This window comes from Theropithecus gelada, chromosome 1, assembly GCF_003255815.1.
Source record: "Theropithecus gelada isolate Dixy chromosome 1, Tgel_1.0, whole genome shotgun sequence".
Lineage (NCBI taxonomy): Eukaryota > Metazoa > Chordata > Mammalia > Primates > Cercopithecidae > Theropithecus > Theropithecus gelada.
The window spans coordinates 220,676,877-220,695,297 of NC_037668.1; the positions used below are offsets into that span (position 1 = coordinate 220,676,877).

Genomic DNA, 18,421 nt, shown 5'->3' on the forward strand with positions numbered 1-18,421 from the left:
GCCGGGCGCGGTGGCTCAAGCCTGTAATCCCAGCACTTTGGGAGGCCGAGACGGGTGGATCACGAGGTCAGGAGATCGAGACCATCCTGGTTAACATGGTGAAACCCCGTCTCTACTAAAAAATACAAAAATCTAGCCAGGCGAGGTGGCGGGCGCCTGTAGTCCCAGCTACTCGGGAGACTGAGGCAGGAGAATGGCGTGAACCCGGGAGGCGGAGCTTGCAGTGAGCTGAGATCCGGCCATTGCACTCCAGCCTGGGCGACAGAGCAAGACTCCGTCTCAAAAAAAAAAAAAAGTTGTTGGGTCTGCTTTTTTGTTCTTTTAGGTTTGCTGCTGTATTATCAGACTGCTAACACTTTCTTTTTTTTTTTTTGAGACGGAGCCTCGCTGTGTCGCCCAGGCTGGAGTGCAGTGGCGCGATCTCGGCTCACTGCAAGCTCCGCCTCGCGGGTTCACGCCATTCTCCTGCCGCAGCCTCCCGAGTAGCTGGGACTACAGGCACCTGCCACCAGGCCCTGCTAGTTTTTTGTATTTTTAGTAGACATGGTGTTTCACCGTGTTAGCCAGGATGGTTTCGATCTCCTGACCTCGTGATCCGCCCGCCTGGGCCTCCCAAAGTGCTGGGATTACAGGCGTGAGCCACCGCGCCCGGCCAACACTTTCTTCTTTGAATTCTCTGAACCTAGCTCAAAAGCCCCCCCCCTTAACCTCTCGCTTTTCACTTTTTGCTGAACAGGCACTAATGCAACTGTTTGACATAATATTAACTCACTTAATCCTCAACATCCAAGAAAGTAGGTAAGAAAACTGAAGCCTAAGGTTATACTGCCTATCCCAGCTCATGAAGCGTACTCAGTAAGTAGCTGAGCTAGGATTCAAATCTAGCTTGCTTCACTCTACAGTCTGTGTTTTATGAAACTCCACCCACCACAAAAACAAAACAGATTTCTGACCGGGCGCGGTGGCTCACGCCTGTAACCCCAGCACTTTGGGAGGCTGAGGCAGGCAGATCATGAGGTCAGGAGTTCGAGACCAGCCTGACCAACGTGGTGAAACCCACCTCTACCAATACAAAAATTGGTCAGGTGTGGGTGCGCATGCCTGTAATCCCAGCTACTCAGGAGGCTGAGGCAGGAGAATCACTTGAACCTGGGAAGCAGAGGTTGTGGTGAGCCGAGATCGCATCATTGCACTCAAGCTTGGGCAACAAGAGCGAAACTCCGTCTCAAAAAAAAATACAGATTTCTATTTGAGACTGCCTCATATTGTAAGAATAATCAGTGAAGATAATGCTATGAACATTCTTTTAATAGCTACCATTTAAACATGTTAGTAGAACAAGGCACATCTAAAGAGCAATGTAGGCCACGAGCAGTGGCGCATGCCTGTAATCCAGCTGCTTGGGAGGCTGAGGCAAAAGAATTATTTGAAACCCGGGAGGCAGAGGTTGCAGTGAGCTGAAATAGCCCCACTGTACTCCAGCCTGGGTGACAGAGCAAGACTCTGCCTCATATAAATAAGGCAGTGTAAATTTCTAGACATATGCTATTTATGGCATAGCGCTTAGAGCAATTAATAATGCCCATGCTTACTAAGTAAAGATATCATAGTACAAACTTCAGTGGACTCTCATCTTAAACTACTTAAGATGCAGATTTTTATGTAAGTATGTGGTTTTACAGCTTTAGAGTTAGGAGTTACCTTTAAATAACCTTGTTAAAACTGTGTGTAGGGTAAGAAACATAAATAGGCTGTTTTCTGATCCACCAATTCTAGGTCAAGTCTTTCCCCCTAACTAGGGTTCCCCTGGCCCTCTTGTTAACCAAACTGGATTATAAGGGTTTGTCAATATAGTCCACCATACTCTATGTGACAAGGGAGCAGGTGCCATTTCTACCTGACTCACTGTTTGATCTTCAACACCCAGAAAAAACACAGAAGGAGCTAACAGGAATACATACATTAGGAACTCAAAACATTTTTTGATAGGTAGAAGAATATGAAGATAATAAATTCATGAGCCACTGAACTAGTTTTTTTTTCTTTTTGAGACAGGGTCTCATTCTGTTGCCTGGGCTGGAGTACAATGGCGCAATCACAGCTCACTGCATCCTCAACCTCAACCTCCTGCGTCCAAGCAATCCTCCCCTCTCAGTGTCCCGAGTAACTGGGACTACAGGTGCAGGCCACCATGCCCAGCTAATTTTTTAAAATTTTTGTAGAGATGGGGTCTCCCGAGTAACTGGGACTACAGGTGCAGGCCACCATGCCCGGCTAATTTTTTAAAATTTTTGTAGAGATGGGGTCTCCCGAGTAACTGGGACTACAGGTGCAGGCCACCATGCCCAGCTAATTTTTTAAAATTTTTGTAGAGATGGGGTCTCCCTCTGTTGTCTAGGCCGGTCTTGAACTTCTGGGCTCCCAAAGTGCTGGTATTACAGGCGTGAACCACTGTACCCAGCCTGAACATTTATTTTCATTATCCAGTGATTATTTTGGAGGTGAGGACGGAGAGTAGAATGGAATTCTAGAAACGTAAGACTGCTGGATAAGTTTAAAATTGCGATTTGGCAGGGCACGGTGGCTCACACCTATAATCCCAGCACTCTGGGAGGTCAAGGAAGGTGGATGACAAGGTCAGGAGTTCAAGACCAGCCTGGCCAATATGGTGAAACCCCGTCTCTACTAAAAATACAAAAATTAGCCGGGTGTGGTGGGGGGTGACTGTAGTCCCAGCTACTCAGGAGGCTGAGGCAGGAGAATCGCTTGAACCCGGTTGCGGGGGAGGGGAGGTTGCAGATCGCGCCACTACACTCCAGCCTGGGCAACAGAGTGAGACTCCGTCTCCAAAAAATAAATACATAAAACTTGTAATAATTTGTTCTGTAAAGTTATTTCTCATAGCTACTGGAAGGACTTTCAAGTCAGACAATGGCATCTTACATTTCCTTCCTTAAATACTATTATTCTTTTCTAAATTTCATGGCCAAATAAAAAATGTAACACCTAAGTTCTCCTCTGAAATCTCATACCTACTCATGAAGCAAGGTAAGCCACACTTTTTAAGCTGAAAGAGTAAGATCTGTGCATTATGTCTAGGAACTAGAACGCTGTGAGCGTATAATATTTAACTCTTGACGCTTTCTTTTTGAGACAGGGTCTTGCTCTGTCATGCAGGCTAAAGTACAGTGGTGCAATCACAGCTCACTGAGGTTTCAAACTTCTGAACACTCCCACCATGCCTGGCTAATTTTCAAATTTTTATTTTGTAAAGACAGGGCCTCGCTATGTTGACCAGGCTGGTGCTGAACTCCTGGGCTCAAGCAATCCTCCAACCTCAGCCTCCCAAAGTGCTGAGATTACTAGCATTAGCCACAGTGCCTGGCTATGATGCTTTTCTTATGGTGGAAAAAATTATATTATAAACTTTATTGAGGGACATTAATAACAATTTGGAGTATTCAGAAATGAGTTCTTACCCATCTGTTTCTGCAGGTCTGAAGGAGTTACTTCTGACGCAAATGCATCTTTATCTCCATCCTTTTCAGTTTGTTCAGTTACATTCGTAGTTAGTGCAGTGGAAGAGCTTTTGGGCTTACAGACTCTGAAAACAGCCTCTTCAAGGTCTTCCGGTGACGGGGCATCCTGATACTCTAAGGTCGTCTCGTCGGATGTGATTGAAACGCTGCTGTTTCCTTTGCTCACATCCAGTTTCTCTGGACTTTGTGGCCCCACATCCATGTCTTGATGCTCCTTTTCAGGGCTGTTCAGGAAGAAAGATGTGGTCCTGTCTTTGCTCTTCAGCCATTCAGTTTCTGCTGGAACTGTACATTTTTTAGGCGTAGTAAATCCTTCTAATTTGCTATCATCTGCAGCCTGTAAAGTAAGATTTTGAAAACAAAAAAATTAATAAATATCACAGTTAAGTCTAGTCCTAAGCTACCCATCCCAGTCATATCCACGCTTTCTTTGCTGTTTTTATCCAAACTTTCTCCTTAATAAAAATTCATTTATTCTAAATCCATTCTCTTCTGGTACATAAAAGTTAATGGTGGCTAATGTTTCCCTAATTGGTAATATACCAGTATTTTCAGAAGACTAAAACACAGAACAGGCTAGATGACCAACAGTCACTGGAAGGTTCCTATTAATCTACAGTGGATCTAAAGACACACCCTCCTAAATATACAACCAGCTAGAAACAACACAGTATAAGGTAAAAACAAACATAAAAGAAGGACTAAAAACTAGGAGGTTTGAATCCTAGTCCCAATTCTACCACCATATATCTAGTTGACTACAGCCAACTTGGTGCTTCCAAGCCCCATTTATCTGTAAGATGACGTGTTTGGTTTAGCCAATGGCCCCAGTGTTTCTTTCAGAACTAACCTTTCCTGATTTCATTACTAGCTACAAGGTTATATACGAAAATCTATTGTGGTATTTAAAAAATTGATTTATGTAACTTTTTACTTGTCAGAGCTAATATATTCTTATTAAAAAATGTCTTTTCTCCCAATTATTATCAAACTCACTCCAGGAATCCACTTTGGGTTGACATCTTCTTCCACAAATGAAATTCTAGTTTCTTTAAGTCGTTGAGGAGACCTTCCAGGTGATGGAGAGGGAGATGCTAAAGGTGTTGATCGAAGAGCAGACCTCAGGATGGACTGAGGAGTGAACTCAGAAAATCCAGAAGTAGTAACTGACATGGCCAAACTTTTAGCTTTCTATGGTAAAGAGCAAATGGAATTACACCATGAAAAGTGGTTATATAAAAACAGACTGGGTCAATTGAGTCACAATAGTGGTTATATTCTCATCTCCATTAACGTATCAACAGAAATATTTATTCCGGATTTCTGCAAAGAAAATACAAAATTCTTCCAGAGCTTTTTATATGTAAGTCTACGAAACATAAAACTGCATCCATAATTTTTCTAAAAGCATTATTTCCAACCTAAATTCAACTAAAAAATAAAAGTGCCAATTAGTAAGATAAATTACTTAACATTATAGAATTATACAAATCTATCACAGAAAACTACAGTAAGACTGTAGTATGTTTCAGAAAAAAAAAATTTCATCACACAAATCCAATAATAACCAAATTATGTATCAGAATCCTCTGAAGATTTAGTATAATGAATACAAATAATCTGAAATTAGCATGTAAATTTATTTAGATAATTCCTTTACTTAACTTAGCCTCTAAAGGTCTAGTAAACAAATTACTGAATCCCATTAGATTATAATAAATTCTGTTAGACATGTTACAAGATCATAATTCTTTTTTCTAGACTATTCTGGCAGCAAGTATAAAATTACTCCAATTTCATTTCATTTGAACCTAGCTGCAGAGGATACAAAGTGGATTTTTTTTTTTGACAAATGAAGAAAAATACTATACTGAGTATTAACTTATTGAAACCTAATCTTCTTTTCAACTTATTTTAATAACTATTTTAGGAAGAGCATTAATTGAGGTATCTTTTATTCAACTTGAAAAATAAGGATTCCCTAGCTTCGCTATAAATGCTTGATATCCAAACAGAGAACCGAGGGACAATGGGGAGGGGTGAGGGAGAAAGAAAGCTTCTGGGTTTCAATCCAGAACATTAGTCAAGGGGCTAGGAAGATAGTATGTTAAAAAAAAAAACTTTTAAAATGGAAAGGTTTAAAAAGACCACCACTAGCAGATATCACAAGTTGAGTGCTGTGATTTCTCAGCTAATAACTTATGAGATGGGAAAAGGCAATTTAAAGAGGGATACCCAAAGTAGGAAGGAGTAACAGTTTTGTCAAAGGAGTCAAAGAATTTAAATAAATACAAATAAACCGAAGAACTAAATAGCATTTGATAGAAGAAATAACAGCATAATGATATCAGAAATGGAGCTTATGTAAAAATAAAAAAAACAAACTCAAGAACCTGAAAGTATTACAAATGACAAAGGCAAATTTGCAATAACCACACAGAACCTTACATTACATTTAAGAAAATAATGTAATTGTTAACTTTAAGCAGGAAGGGATAAATTTAATCAGCTCTGTTTTTAGAAGATGTGAAAATATAAAAAGATGCTTAAAGCATTTCCCAGCACTCCCCAAAAGTATCAGTTATAAATTGCTTATTTTTCTCCTTGCTACTTGAAAAATAAGAGCAATCCAGTTTCATTGTGAATGCTAGATGCATAAATACTAACCTTAACTACAAGAGGAGTTTCAAGCAAATGTAATTCTGAAGTCCTGGAGATAGCCTGAGGTGATCCTTTTAATTGCGAACTTGAGGACAGTGAACGGGATACTAGGTACAAAGGAGATTTCACGGAGCATTGCTGAATAAACTCCGAACACTGAGAAGGCTGGGGCACAGGCTGAACAACCAAATCTAGCAGTCTGTAATCAGAATGTGCATTTATTGAGTTATACTGAAAAACCAAAAGAATTTAGTACCCCATTTAATCAGACCTCTATATTCACTGGTAACTATGACAGCCACATGCAAATACAAATTCAGTCAAGTATATTAATGTAATCCAAAGTGCCACCATGCATTCAAAAAGTCAGAAAATTATTCATAGCAAAACAGAATTAAGAATTGCATGTGGCCGGGCGCGGTGGCTCAAGCCTGTAATCCCAGCACTTTGGGAGGCCGAGGCGGGTGGATCACAAGGTCAGGAGATCGAGACTATCCTGGCTAACATGGTGAAACCCCGTCTCTACTAAAAATACAAAAACCTAGCCGGGCGCGGTAGCGGGCGCCTGTAGTCCCAGCTACTCGGGAGGCTGAGGCGGGAGAATGGCGTGAACCCGCGGGGTGGAGCTTGCAGTGAGCCGAGATCGCGCCACTGCACTCCAGCCTGGGAGACACAGTGAGACTCCGTCTCAAAAAAAAAAAAAAAAAAAAAAAAACAAGAATTGCATGTAGCAACTGATTTTTAAAAAGAGTTTGTGTCGTCCTCCTTCCCTTTACCTATATTTACTGAGCTCTCGCTATGTGCCTAGCATCTATTTTCAAGTGAAGATGAACTGCCAATTATTTAAAACACTAAAGAAAAACAGGACAACTTCCCTGGCAATTCATTTACTACAATTCATTAACATGCAAAATATCCATTCACTTACATGTAATACATGGAATGAAAACTGGTTCATTTTGCCTTTATGGTTCTGATTACAATAAAGACTAGACTGACCAGCCCCTCCCCACAACCAGAAGTTAACTTTTTCAAATCAGTGAGTTTGGTGACAAAGTACAACGTTAAGACTCTACTACAAGGTTTTCCGTAATGTGATCAGTCCCAGTGATAAAACTGATCCCGCTGATTACTTGTGGTGAGCATGTATAATCCAAGTAAGTTTTAAAGTTTAATATACAGGTAAATTTCAACTCAAAAGTCGAGTTTTCAGGTGGTAATTTTTGGTGGACCATTTGCACAGGTCACTCTTTTCTCGATTTCCTAATAAACTGTCTATCTTATGGTTGTATTTCCTAGCAGTAAAAACAATCCCTTTTTATTTCCCCCAAATGCCAACGTGGCTCACCTGAGAATAACCAGAAAAGCAGAGTATGCTCTGGAGCCCAGAAATACAAACTTGTAGTTGCAGGACCCTCTTTGTCATTCTATCTATCAGGGCAGTAGACCCACACAGGTGACAGTGGGGAAATATTTAAAGGTCTTCCCACTTGTTATTCTGTATCAAACACAGCTTTTAGATTTCTACCAAACCAAGAATATCCAATCAGGCTGCTACACATTTCTTTTCTTCTAGATTCTCTTCTTTCTCTACCTCATTTGCATTTAAATTCTGTACTTGGATTCAATTCAAACTTGGAAAATAGTTTGTTCACTTTTATACTGAGCTATCCCAAAGGAACATTGTTAAATGTTTGCATTGTGTTAAGGTACCTAGTTATGAATGACTGCTTCTCAAAAGCAAGGACTGTGCAACAAAAGCAACCTACCAAGTCAAAGCAAAACTGCATCAACGAGACTTAGTATTAACATTAAAGCTTCTAAGGAAAATCTTCTTAAGGTATTTTCTAAATGAAATGTGAAATATTGCACTAGGTCTCAGGTCTTCAATCCTGAGACCAAATATTCTTTCAGAACTAACCTTTTCTGATGTCATTACTATCTGCAAGGTTATATACAAAAATCTACAGTGGTATTTAAAAAATTGATTTATGTAACTTTTTACTTGTTAGAGCTAATATATTTTTTACTATAATCCATATAAAGAATGCATCCTATATCACATAAAAATATCAATTTCATAAATTAGCACTTTAGCCTTACTATATGATGTACCCACGGATGTTATCTATTTTGCTGTATTTCATTGCAAGATATACTGTCTACCCAGTAATGCAAAATCAGTATGAAAAACACGTAAGGTAAATATTCAAAACCCAATTGGCTCTCTTCCATCTGAGCTAATGCTGGCTTTAAAAAATTCTCATAACACTTCTTTAAGGACCTGAGGCCATTAAAAATCCTTTCAACCTTTAAAATATGTCTATTATTACACTCTATACTTTTGGCCTCAGTTCTTTCTATGATCTTACCTCAAGTATCTTTTTCTTAGTATCAAAAATTCAGATAATCTTGTAATGATTATCTATAATCATTATAAATACTTTAAACAATGTAATTTTGTCCATGATAAAACAATAAAAAATTTGCAATGATCCTGGGCATATTAAGAATAATCAATACATTAAGATACATATTCTGTTCTCTGTGGTAGATAATTATGAACACTTTTCAACTAACCAATGCTCGTAAGTAAATACTTGCAATCACAATTTCATCTTGGATACAAAACTTCAAGTTAACTATTTTTGTAACACCACAGGTAAGATGTAAAAGTGCTGCATCTGAAGCAACACAAGACATTTTAGTAGGCAATGCTGAACAGAAGAAAGCTTCAGTGAGCTACCCAAGATTAATTTGTAACTAAGTATAAAAACAACCTTCATTTAGAGGTCTAGTAACAAGGAGGTAACAAGGAAAGTAAGTTAATAGTTTGCTCATGAGACAAACTTCACTCCTGTCCACTAAGCAGTCTGAAATTATTAAACAAATGTTTTAAGTACACTACCTGATGTAAAATTTCCTAAAATTACTGCTGCCCAAAGTATAATAAAAAGCAAACATTAAAATATTCATTTAATAATTTAAGATAGTCTATAAAATGTTAAAGATAATTAAAAATTATAATTGTAATTACCAACTAACATTGTGTCTCTAAGAATGATTTAATAAATTCTTACCTAGAAATTTTTTGTGATGCTTTTGAAATTGGTGTTCCAAAAAACGCCTCAGGCAGCTCTGGAGCTGGGAGCGAATACACTATAGGAGATGGTTCTTCTATTTTTGAACTACAAAAATAAAGATTTAACTTCTAATGTATCACAAGGAGCACTGGTAACAAGTGGATTAGATAGGAGAACAAAGGGTTTTCATTTTTTTTTACTTTGTACATTTCCGCATTGCTTACAAATAACAATGAACATTTCACTTTTAAAGGTTTTTAAAAATTCTTCTAAGAAACAGAGTTTATCTTTTTTACATACACTAACACTAATAAACTTAGGCAATGAGAGTGGATGCTGATGTCCAGTAAAGATTAACAAGCAGCATGACCATGAAACATGTAAGAAAACATACCTATTGTAAGGTGTGGTGCTACTTATAGGTTCTTTGCTTGCCCAGACTTCTCCAATTTTAGATAACACATTGTTGATGAAAACAGATCTTGTCAACACAGTTCCTGTTACAACTTGCTTTGGAACTGCTGATAATGGCTTGGGTCTAGAAACTGTAAAATGAAGAATGTTAGAATTAACTGCATCTCTAACAAACAGGATTTTAATAAAAGCATATGAAAGAATGATTACAAAAAACAACCACACATTACGTGGTAAGAGTAGCTAAAAATTATATATATAATTTTTGTTTTTTTAAGACCAGTCTTGCTGTCACTCGAGCTGGAGTGCAGTGGCATGATCTCGGCTCACTGCAACCTCTGCCTCCTGGGTTCAAGCGATTCTCTGGCCTCAGCTTCCCAAGTAGCTGGGATTACACGCATAGCCACCATGCCCGGCTAATTTTTTTTTTCTTTTTTTTTTTTTGAGACGGAGTCTTGCTCTGTCGCCCAGGCTGGAGTGCAGTGGCATGATCTTGGCTCACTGTAACCTCTGCCTGCGAGGCTCAAGGGATTTTCCCGCCTCGGCCTCCTGAGTAGCTGGGACTACAGGCATGCGCCACCATGCCCTGCTAATTTTTGTATTTTTTGTTTGTTTTTGTTTTTGAGACAGAGTCTCGCTCTTGTTGCCCAGGCTGGAGTGCAGTGGTGCGATCTCGGCTCATTGCAAGCTCTGTTTCCCCGGTTCACGCCATTCTCCTGCCTCAGCCACACGAATAGCTGGGACTACAGGTGCCCGCTACCATGCCCAGCTAACTTTTTGTATTTTTTAGTAGAGACGGGGCTTCACCGTGTTAGTTAGGATGGTCTCAATCTCCTGACCTCATGATCCACCTGTCTCGGCCTCCCAAAGTGCTGGGATTACAGGCATGAGCCAACGTGCCCAGCCATGTGTTTTGTTTTAAACAAATTGAAGGTCTGTGGCAACCCTGTGTCCAGCAAGTCTACTGGCACCATTTTTTCAACAGCATGTACTTACTCCACTGACTAGCTGTTCCCCCTTGTCTCTCCCTTTCCCCAAGGACCTCCCTTATTCCCTGAGACCGACAGTACCTAAAAATTAAGCCAACAAATAACCCTACAAAGACCTCAGGTGTTCATGTGAAAGGAAGAGTCGCATGTCTATGACTTTAAATCAAAAGCTAGACCTCTTATGCCAGTTAGCCAAGTTGTAAATGCAAAAAAGAACCTGAAGGAAATTAAAAGTGCTACTTCAGTGAACACATGAATGGGAAGTCAATGCCTGGCTTCAAAGGACAGGGTGACTCTGCAGTTAGGGGTTAATGTACTCAATGACTTTAAATTAAAAGCAATCACCATTCCAAAAATCTCAAGGCCCTTAAGAATGATGGGAAATCTACTATGCCTGCCTTCTATCCATGGAAAAAGCCTAGATGAAAACACATCTGTTGACAGCATGGTTTACCGAATATTTTAAGCCTACTGTTGAGAACTACTCAGGAAAAAAAAAGTCTTTTCAAATATTACTGCTCACTGATAATGCACCTGGTCACCCAGGAGCTCTGATGATGTACAGGGAGACGAATGCTGTTAGCAGGCATGAAAACACAACATCCATTCTGTAACCCTGGATCACAGAGTCATCTCGATTTTCAAGATATAATTTAGAAATACATTTCATAAAGCTACAGTTGTCACAGAGGAGAGATCTGAACAAAGTCCTTTGAAAACCTTCTGGAAGGGATTCACCATTCTAGATGCCGTTCAGCACATTCCTAATTCCTGGGAGGAGTCAAACTGTACAATAAGAGGAGTTTGGAAGAAGGTGATTCCATCTTTCATGAATAACTTTGAGGGCTTCAAGACTTCAGTGGAGAAAACCACCGCAGATATGGGGGAAAGAGCAAGACAACTAGAAAGAAGCAGAGCCTGGGCCAGGCATGATGGCTCATGCTTGTAATCCCAGCACTTTCGCAAGCCAAAGTGGGAGGATCACCTGAGGCCATGAGTTTGAGAACAGCCTGGGCGACATAGTGAGGCCCTCTCTACAAAAAATAGCCAGGCATGGTGGCACACACCTGTAGTCTAAGCCACTCGGAAAGCCGAGGCAGGAGGATCACTTGAGCTCAGGAGGTCAAGGCTACAATGCGCTATGATCATGCCACGGTACTAGAGTGTCTGTGACAGACTAAGACCTTGTCTCTTAAAAAAAACAAAAACAGCACTTTGGGAGGCTGAGGCGGGCGGATCACAAGGTCATGAGATCGAGACCATCCTGGCTAACAGGGTGAAACCCCGTCTCTACTAAAAATACAAAAAATTAGCCGGGCGTGGTGGCGGGCACCTGTAGTCCCAGCTACTCTGGAGGCTGAGGCAGGAGAATGGCGTAAACCCAGGAGGCGGAGCTTGCAGTGAGCCGAGATCGCGCCACTGCACTCCAGCCTGGGGGACAGAGCAAGACTCCGTCTCAAAAAAAAAAAAAAACAAAAAAAAAACAAAAACAGACTAAAGATGTGATAAATTGCTGTAATCTCATGATAAAACATGAATAAATGAGGAATTGCTTCTTACAGATAGACAAACAAGTGGATTCTTGAGATGGAATCTACAGTGTTGAAATGATAAAGTGTAAACAGATGGAGGGTCTCCAGGGATTACGGGAATTTCACATTTAAAAGAGAAAAGTATAATACGTAAGCGGTATTTTAATTACTAGCTCCTCTAAAGAGGAATCTGGTAAAAATACCCTAAACTTTCTAGCTAAAAGAGGGTATAAAACCTTAAAAAAAAAAAAAAAAAAAAGCCCGAGGCTATTTACTTTCTCAGGGACCGGGTGTCTTTCCCAGGACAGGAAAACGGTTGTGTATCAAATACCGCCTCCTCAGAACCCAAAATTCTTGAAAATGGCCGGATTCTGTCATATATAAATTCCCAATTTGGGTATTTTAACAAAGCCTTTTTATAAAAAGCTACAAGAGCCGGAATCAGACCCTTTTAAATGAGATAAACAATACAACTGAGCCTTCAAAAAACTAAGAACAACTAACCAAGCAAACAAAAAGTGACTGCTGCTCCCACTGTAGCCTTGCTGAACTTGCTAAACCTTTGGACTTATCTGTCCCATAAATGGCAGGAAATAGCTAGCGGGGGGGGGCACTTACCCAAATGCGAGGACCACTAAAAGGGGTGGTGGCTCATTTTTTTAACCAGCTTGACATGGGGGCCATGAAATGGCCCCCATGTCTTAGGACAGTGGTTACAAGTTGCCTAGTAATGAGAAAAGCTTAAAAACAAACCATGGGTCAGACATTAATGGTCTAGGTCCTCAGTTATCCAGAGTGCTAAAAACAGAGACACCATTTGCTTACTGAGGGGAGGATGTTACAACAGAAACTTAAACTAAGAGGCAGCCACATCAAGGTGTGCCAGATGCTTAACCCTGCCATGCTCCTGCCCACCTCCCAGGAACTGCCCCTACACAAATCCTCGACCACTGGTGGTAAAATGTATTCTCCTCAACAGGACCTAAAATCAGGAACTGCCCCTACACAAATCCTCGACCACTGGTGGTAAAATGTATTCTCCTCAACAGGACCTAAAATCAGGAACTGCCCCTACACAAATCCTCAACCACTGGTGGTAAAATGTATTCTCCTCAAAAGGACCTAAAAAACAAACCCTTTCAGAACTCTGAAGTTAACAAAGTCTTTGTTTGTAAATCAGAGTAACATCATAAAAAGGGGCTGAGAAAAACAAAGCATACACGCTGTCCTCACCTGGAGTTCAGGAGGCGAACAGCCCACAATCCCTGACTAGACAGAGCCTTGTCTTCAGGACGTCTCCACAGACTCTAAGTATGCTTTCTCTGTAATCCATGCCTACAGTGCATTTTTTTTTTTTGAGGCCTCCTGACTGCAGACAATAAGGAGGTTAATCATATTAAAAATATTACAGCTATTAGAGGCAGCAGGACAGTTACCTAAAAGGGTAGCGGTGGCCTACTGCCAGGGTCACCAAAAAAATAAAAAATAAAAATTTGAGGTTATTAAAAATAATAATAACCTAAAGATACAGCTACTAAAAAGACAACCCAAACATGTGAACTTTACAAATGACCCTGATCCCAGACATCCTACTCCACAAGTGTTCATCTCTGGAATTAAAGCCAAATGGGAAGGGTATTTTCCACATTTAGATTCAGAAGGATGAACTATTAATGACAAAAAAAAAGAAAAAAAAATCTAGATTCCCAAAAACCTAGGGTGGTCTATAACTAAATATGGTCATAGATCATCACATCATGGTAAAAAACAAAACAAATCTTATGCAATTAGTTAATAAAGATACCTGATCTAAAAGATAAAACATCAAGGATCTAACAGGTGTCTCCAATTTGTACAACATAACACCCAGATCGGGCTCCCTTGGGACTCTACTAACCTAAGCTGTCAGCTGGGGTGGCATGCCAGGAAAAGACTCTCAAGAAGACTTTACAGTGATGCCCCAGCACCCGAAAACTTCAGGTACCTACTAGTGTAGACACCTTTACTGGCTAAATAAAAGCCTTCTCTTGTCACACACAAAAAGACAAACAAGGTTGTCAGAGTTTTAATCAAAGACATCGTCTTGGGGTTTTTGGCTTACTCTGACCAATCCAGAGTGACAACAGAACTGCCTTCCTTTACAAAGTTACTCAGGGGGTGTCCTCTGCCCTGGAAATTTAACAGAGGAGGTTACACACAACTTAAGAAATCTCAGTCATCTAGAGAGGTCAAGCATAGTAATAACACCATAAGGGTCATGCTAGCCAAACTATGCCAGGGAACTCAAAAACTGACTAAAGCTCCTTCCCATCACACTATCACGGGTGCTGAAAGGGAGTGGGACTTGGCCCTTTCCGATTACTATATAGAAGAGCTTGCTTGGCATGATCGAACCTTCAACGTGAGCTGCTGTTGAGACCGAGAGGGCAGTAAAACATGCTGTCGATTTTAAAACATACAAACTCTCAAAATATGTGAAACCACAGTCTACTAGTTCCCACTGAGGTTAAGCTTCACCCATATTAACCTACAGACCGGGTTCACCGTAAGATTCAAAAATCCTAATCACCTCCGGACCAACTGAACTCTGTTTGGACCATGTGCTATTAACCACTCACTCTTCTCCTAAAATTCAGGGGCTCAGACCCTAAAAACCATCATTCCTGAGTGATGCTGCACCAGAGCCCTCAGATCAGGCTCTACTAGGTTCAACTTATTCCTATAAGCCAGTCTCTGACTCCCGGGGAAGGAATATTACACATTAAGTAAAACGTGCCCTTGCCATACTCGATATATTCAAACTTTCCCCCTTACAGAACTCTCCATACTCATTACTCTTCTGTAAAATAAAAAAATCTTAACTGGTGATAAATTACCATATAAAAAATAAACTCGGCCGGGCGCGGTGGCTCAAGCCTGTAATCCCAGCACTTTGGGAGGCCGAGACGGGCGGATCACGAGGTCAGGAGATCGAGACCATCCTGGCGAACACGGTGAAACCCCGTCTCTACTAAAAAAAATACAAAAAACTAGCCGGGCGAGGTGGCGGCACCTGTAGTCCCAGCTACTCGGGAGGCTGAGGCAGGAGAATGGCGTAAACCCAGGAGGCGGAGCTTGCAGTGAGCTGAGATCCGGCCACTGCACTCCAGCCTGGGCCACAGAGCGAGACTCCGTCTCAAAAAAAAAAACAAAACAAAAAAAATAAATAAAATAAACTCTTTCTCCCTCTACTGTTCAGTCCCTTTTATTACTGTGACTGACGGTCTCTGGAAAGACAATACATTAGTTAATTTCTCCTGCATCATAGCAAAGGGAAAGAATCTGTCCCAGTACTAAATATACTAGAGACAATACACTAGTCGATTTCTCTTGCATCACAGCAAAGGGAAAGAATCTGTCCCAATACTGAATATACGATAGACACCCACAAGCCTAGCTTGTCCAAGCCATGCAATTTGTGGTGACCTCAAACTTCATTTTCACCCCACAAAACTGGAGCAAGCTCCCCTTTCCTGCAGTTATCCCCTCCACAAAAACGTTCCTTATGTCACCTTGACTAACACATCTATAGTAAATACTACTTACTGTGTAAGTCCTACTAAACTATTCAACTGTAGGTCAAATATACAGGCACTATGATATTCTTTCAACACAGACTTACTACACTGACATTGTCAGTGTAGTAAGTGACATTGTCAGTGTAGTAAGTCTGACCCAAAAGGGAGGCACTGGCTGCTGCTTCTGACACTACCACCTGCCACCTCAATACAACTCACTACTGTCCTGACACAATCACCATTCATATTTCAATATTAAAAACAGTATTTTAAAATATTTAGCATTTTAAAATATTTTTTAATAATAGAGACAACCCACTAAATAAAACTCACGACAAAGAGTGCCAAACTCCAGTTTCTAGTATATACAAGTAGACATGACAACAACTTATGATAAAATTTCAGCTGACTAAAGAGACTGAGACTATCTTTGATGTGGGCCTCTGTCTCCCTTATATAAAGATGACACCTAAAGCCAAATAACATACTATTAAATGTCTCTATCTTCAGACAAATACATGTCCCTCTGAGGCATGTATTTCTCTACATGCTAAGCAAACAAAAAGTGACTGCTGCTCCCACTGTAGCCTTGCTTAACCTGCTAAACCTTTTGACTTATCTGTCCCATAAATGGCAGGAAATAGCTAGCTGGGGGAGCACTTTCCAAATGCTAGGACCACTAAAAAGGGTGGTGACTCATTTTTCTAACCAACCTGACATGGTGGCCATGAAACGGCCACCCAAAAAAATATATACCCCACTGCCAGGCTGCCTTGGATTCCTTCCCTTCACCCTGTTTAACATGAACTTATCCCTACGTCTTGAACCTCTCAATAAAATCTGTATCTTCCAAATTTAAAAAAATTCAACTATAGCTGCTCTTATTACAACAATACCAGCCATTACAACCTATCCTGAGATCTTGAAATATATTTAAATTTAGCATCTAAAAATGTTCATTCCTTTAACATCCCTAGACACGCATCCCTGATCAACATTAAAAAGTTACAAAAAAAACTGACCTCCATCTCTCAGCCCTCAAGAATGACGAGTGACGTATCTCCAGGGAGAAAATTTGTAAACAGAGAGAGAGTTTCCCAGGATTACAGAAATTTAATCAACTATCAGCCTTTTCACAGCCTCCTGCTATTTAGCCGGTTTCTTCCTAAACCCTATGTAAAATATTAGTCACCTACTTTGTTAAAACCATCTCCTGACAGGCCAACAACTTATATTACAGATAAACCAGAATGAACTTTCTTTTTTTTTTTTTTTTTTTTTTGAGACGGAGTCTCGCTGTGTCTCCCAGGCTGGAGTGCAGTGGCGTGATCTCAGCAGCTCACTGCAAGCTCCGCCTCCCGGGTTCACGCCATTCTCCGGCCTCAGCCTCCCAAGTACTACAGGCGCCCGCCACCACGCCCGGCTAGTTTTTTGTATTTTTAGTAGAGACGGGGTTTCACCATGTTAGCCAGGATGGTCTCGATCTCCTGACCTCGTGATCCACCCGCCTCGGCCTCCCAAAGTGCTGGGATTACAGGCTTGAGCCACCGCGCCCGGCCCAGAATGAACTTTCTTTACCACCATACTGAAGTCTCCAGCCCAGGAGGTGCTACAGCTTCCTTACCATGACAGAGACCTATATACTGACACAATAACTAAGTCTACACAACCGGGACCACTCCTTCACATACGACACAACCTCTCCCCTCTCCAGAAAACCCTCCTGTCACTCTCCCTCAGCTGGACACTGCTTTGGAGAATCCTCCCGGTGTTGTCCTCGTTACTTAGAAGCCAAATAATAAAAAGTCTGATTGACCAAAACCTGCCTTCTTATAGAGTAGTTTGTTACTCAACAGGCATTTAGAATATTACATAAACTTAAGATGACAGGGCAGAGGCAGGGTTTGAGAGGACTGACTCATTCTGAAAGTTCTATGGCTAAAATGCTATCAAACAGTATCACATGCTACCGAGAAACTCTAGTGAAAGGAAGAGTAAACTGACATGGCAAACTTCACTGTGTCGTCATAAGAAACTGTCACAGCCACCTCAACCTTCAGTAATCACCATGCTGATCAGTCAGCAGCCATCAACACTGAGACAAGATCCTCTATTGGCAAAAGGATTACACCTCACAGAAGGCTCAGATGATCGTTAGCATTTTTTAGCAATATTGCATTTCAAAATTAAGGTATGCACACTGGTTTTAAGAATAATGCTACCGCACACTTAAAAGTATAGTGTAAACATTATGCAACGGGAAACCAAAAATTGAGAAGACTAGCTTTATCGTGATAGTCACTTTATTGTAGTGATCTGGAACCAAACCAGCAATATCTCCAAGGCATGCCTGTAAGTGTTAGCGAAAGTAGCTAAATTTAAGGTGGTTTCAGAAAAGTAATTATTCAGTATCGTTTTTGATCCAATAGATTATGATATTCTTCAATGAAATTCTTACCTAATCGAAAAACTGATGATGTTGACAGATGATAAGGCTTAGCTCGTTCAACAGCTAATTTTCGATGGACTCTAGGAAGGATTTTTCCATACTGGTCTAATATAGAATTTCGAGCCAGTGATCTCTCCCGCAAACGAGGATCACGATCATTCTATTAAATATCAAAATTGATAAGAAATTTAACCTTC

At 40.6% G+C, this 18,421-nt stretch overlaps 1 protein-coding gene across 1 annotated transcript in view; it reads right to left on the reverse strand.

The window, feature by feature from the left end:
• The window catches only part of AHCTF1 (AT-hook containing transcription factor 1), a 99,375-nt gene that overhangs the window by 22,182 nt on the left and 58,772 nt on the right, over nucleotides 1-18,421 (reverse strand). The window contains exons 24-29 of the mRNA XM_025403705.1: nucleotides 18,234-18,384; nucleotides 9,678-9,828; nucleotides 9,281-9,388; nucleotides 6,207-6,399; nucleotides 4,536-4,730; nucleotides 3,450-3,876 (exon numbers count right to left, since the gene is read on the reverse strand). Coding sequence (XP_025259490.1) covers nucleotides 3,450-3,876; nucleotides 4,536-4,730; nucleotides 6,207-6,399; nucleotides 9,281-9,388; nucleotides 9,678-9,828; nucleotides 18,234-18,384 — 1,225 coding nt within the window. The remainder of the gene's footprint in view (nucleotides 1-3,449; nucleotides 3,877-4,535; nucleotides 4,731-6,206; nucleotides 6,400-9,280; nucleotides 9,389-9,677; nucleotides 9,829-18,233; nucleotides 18,385-18,421) is intronic.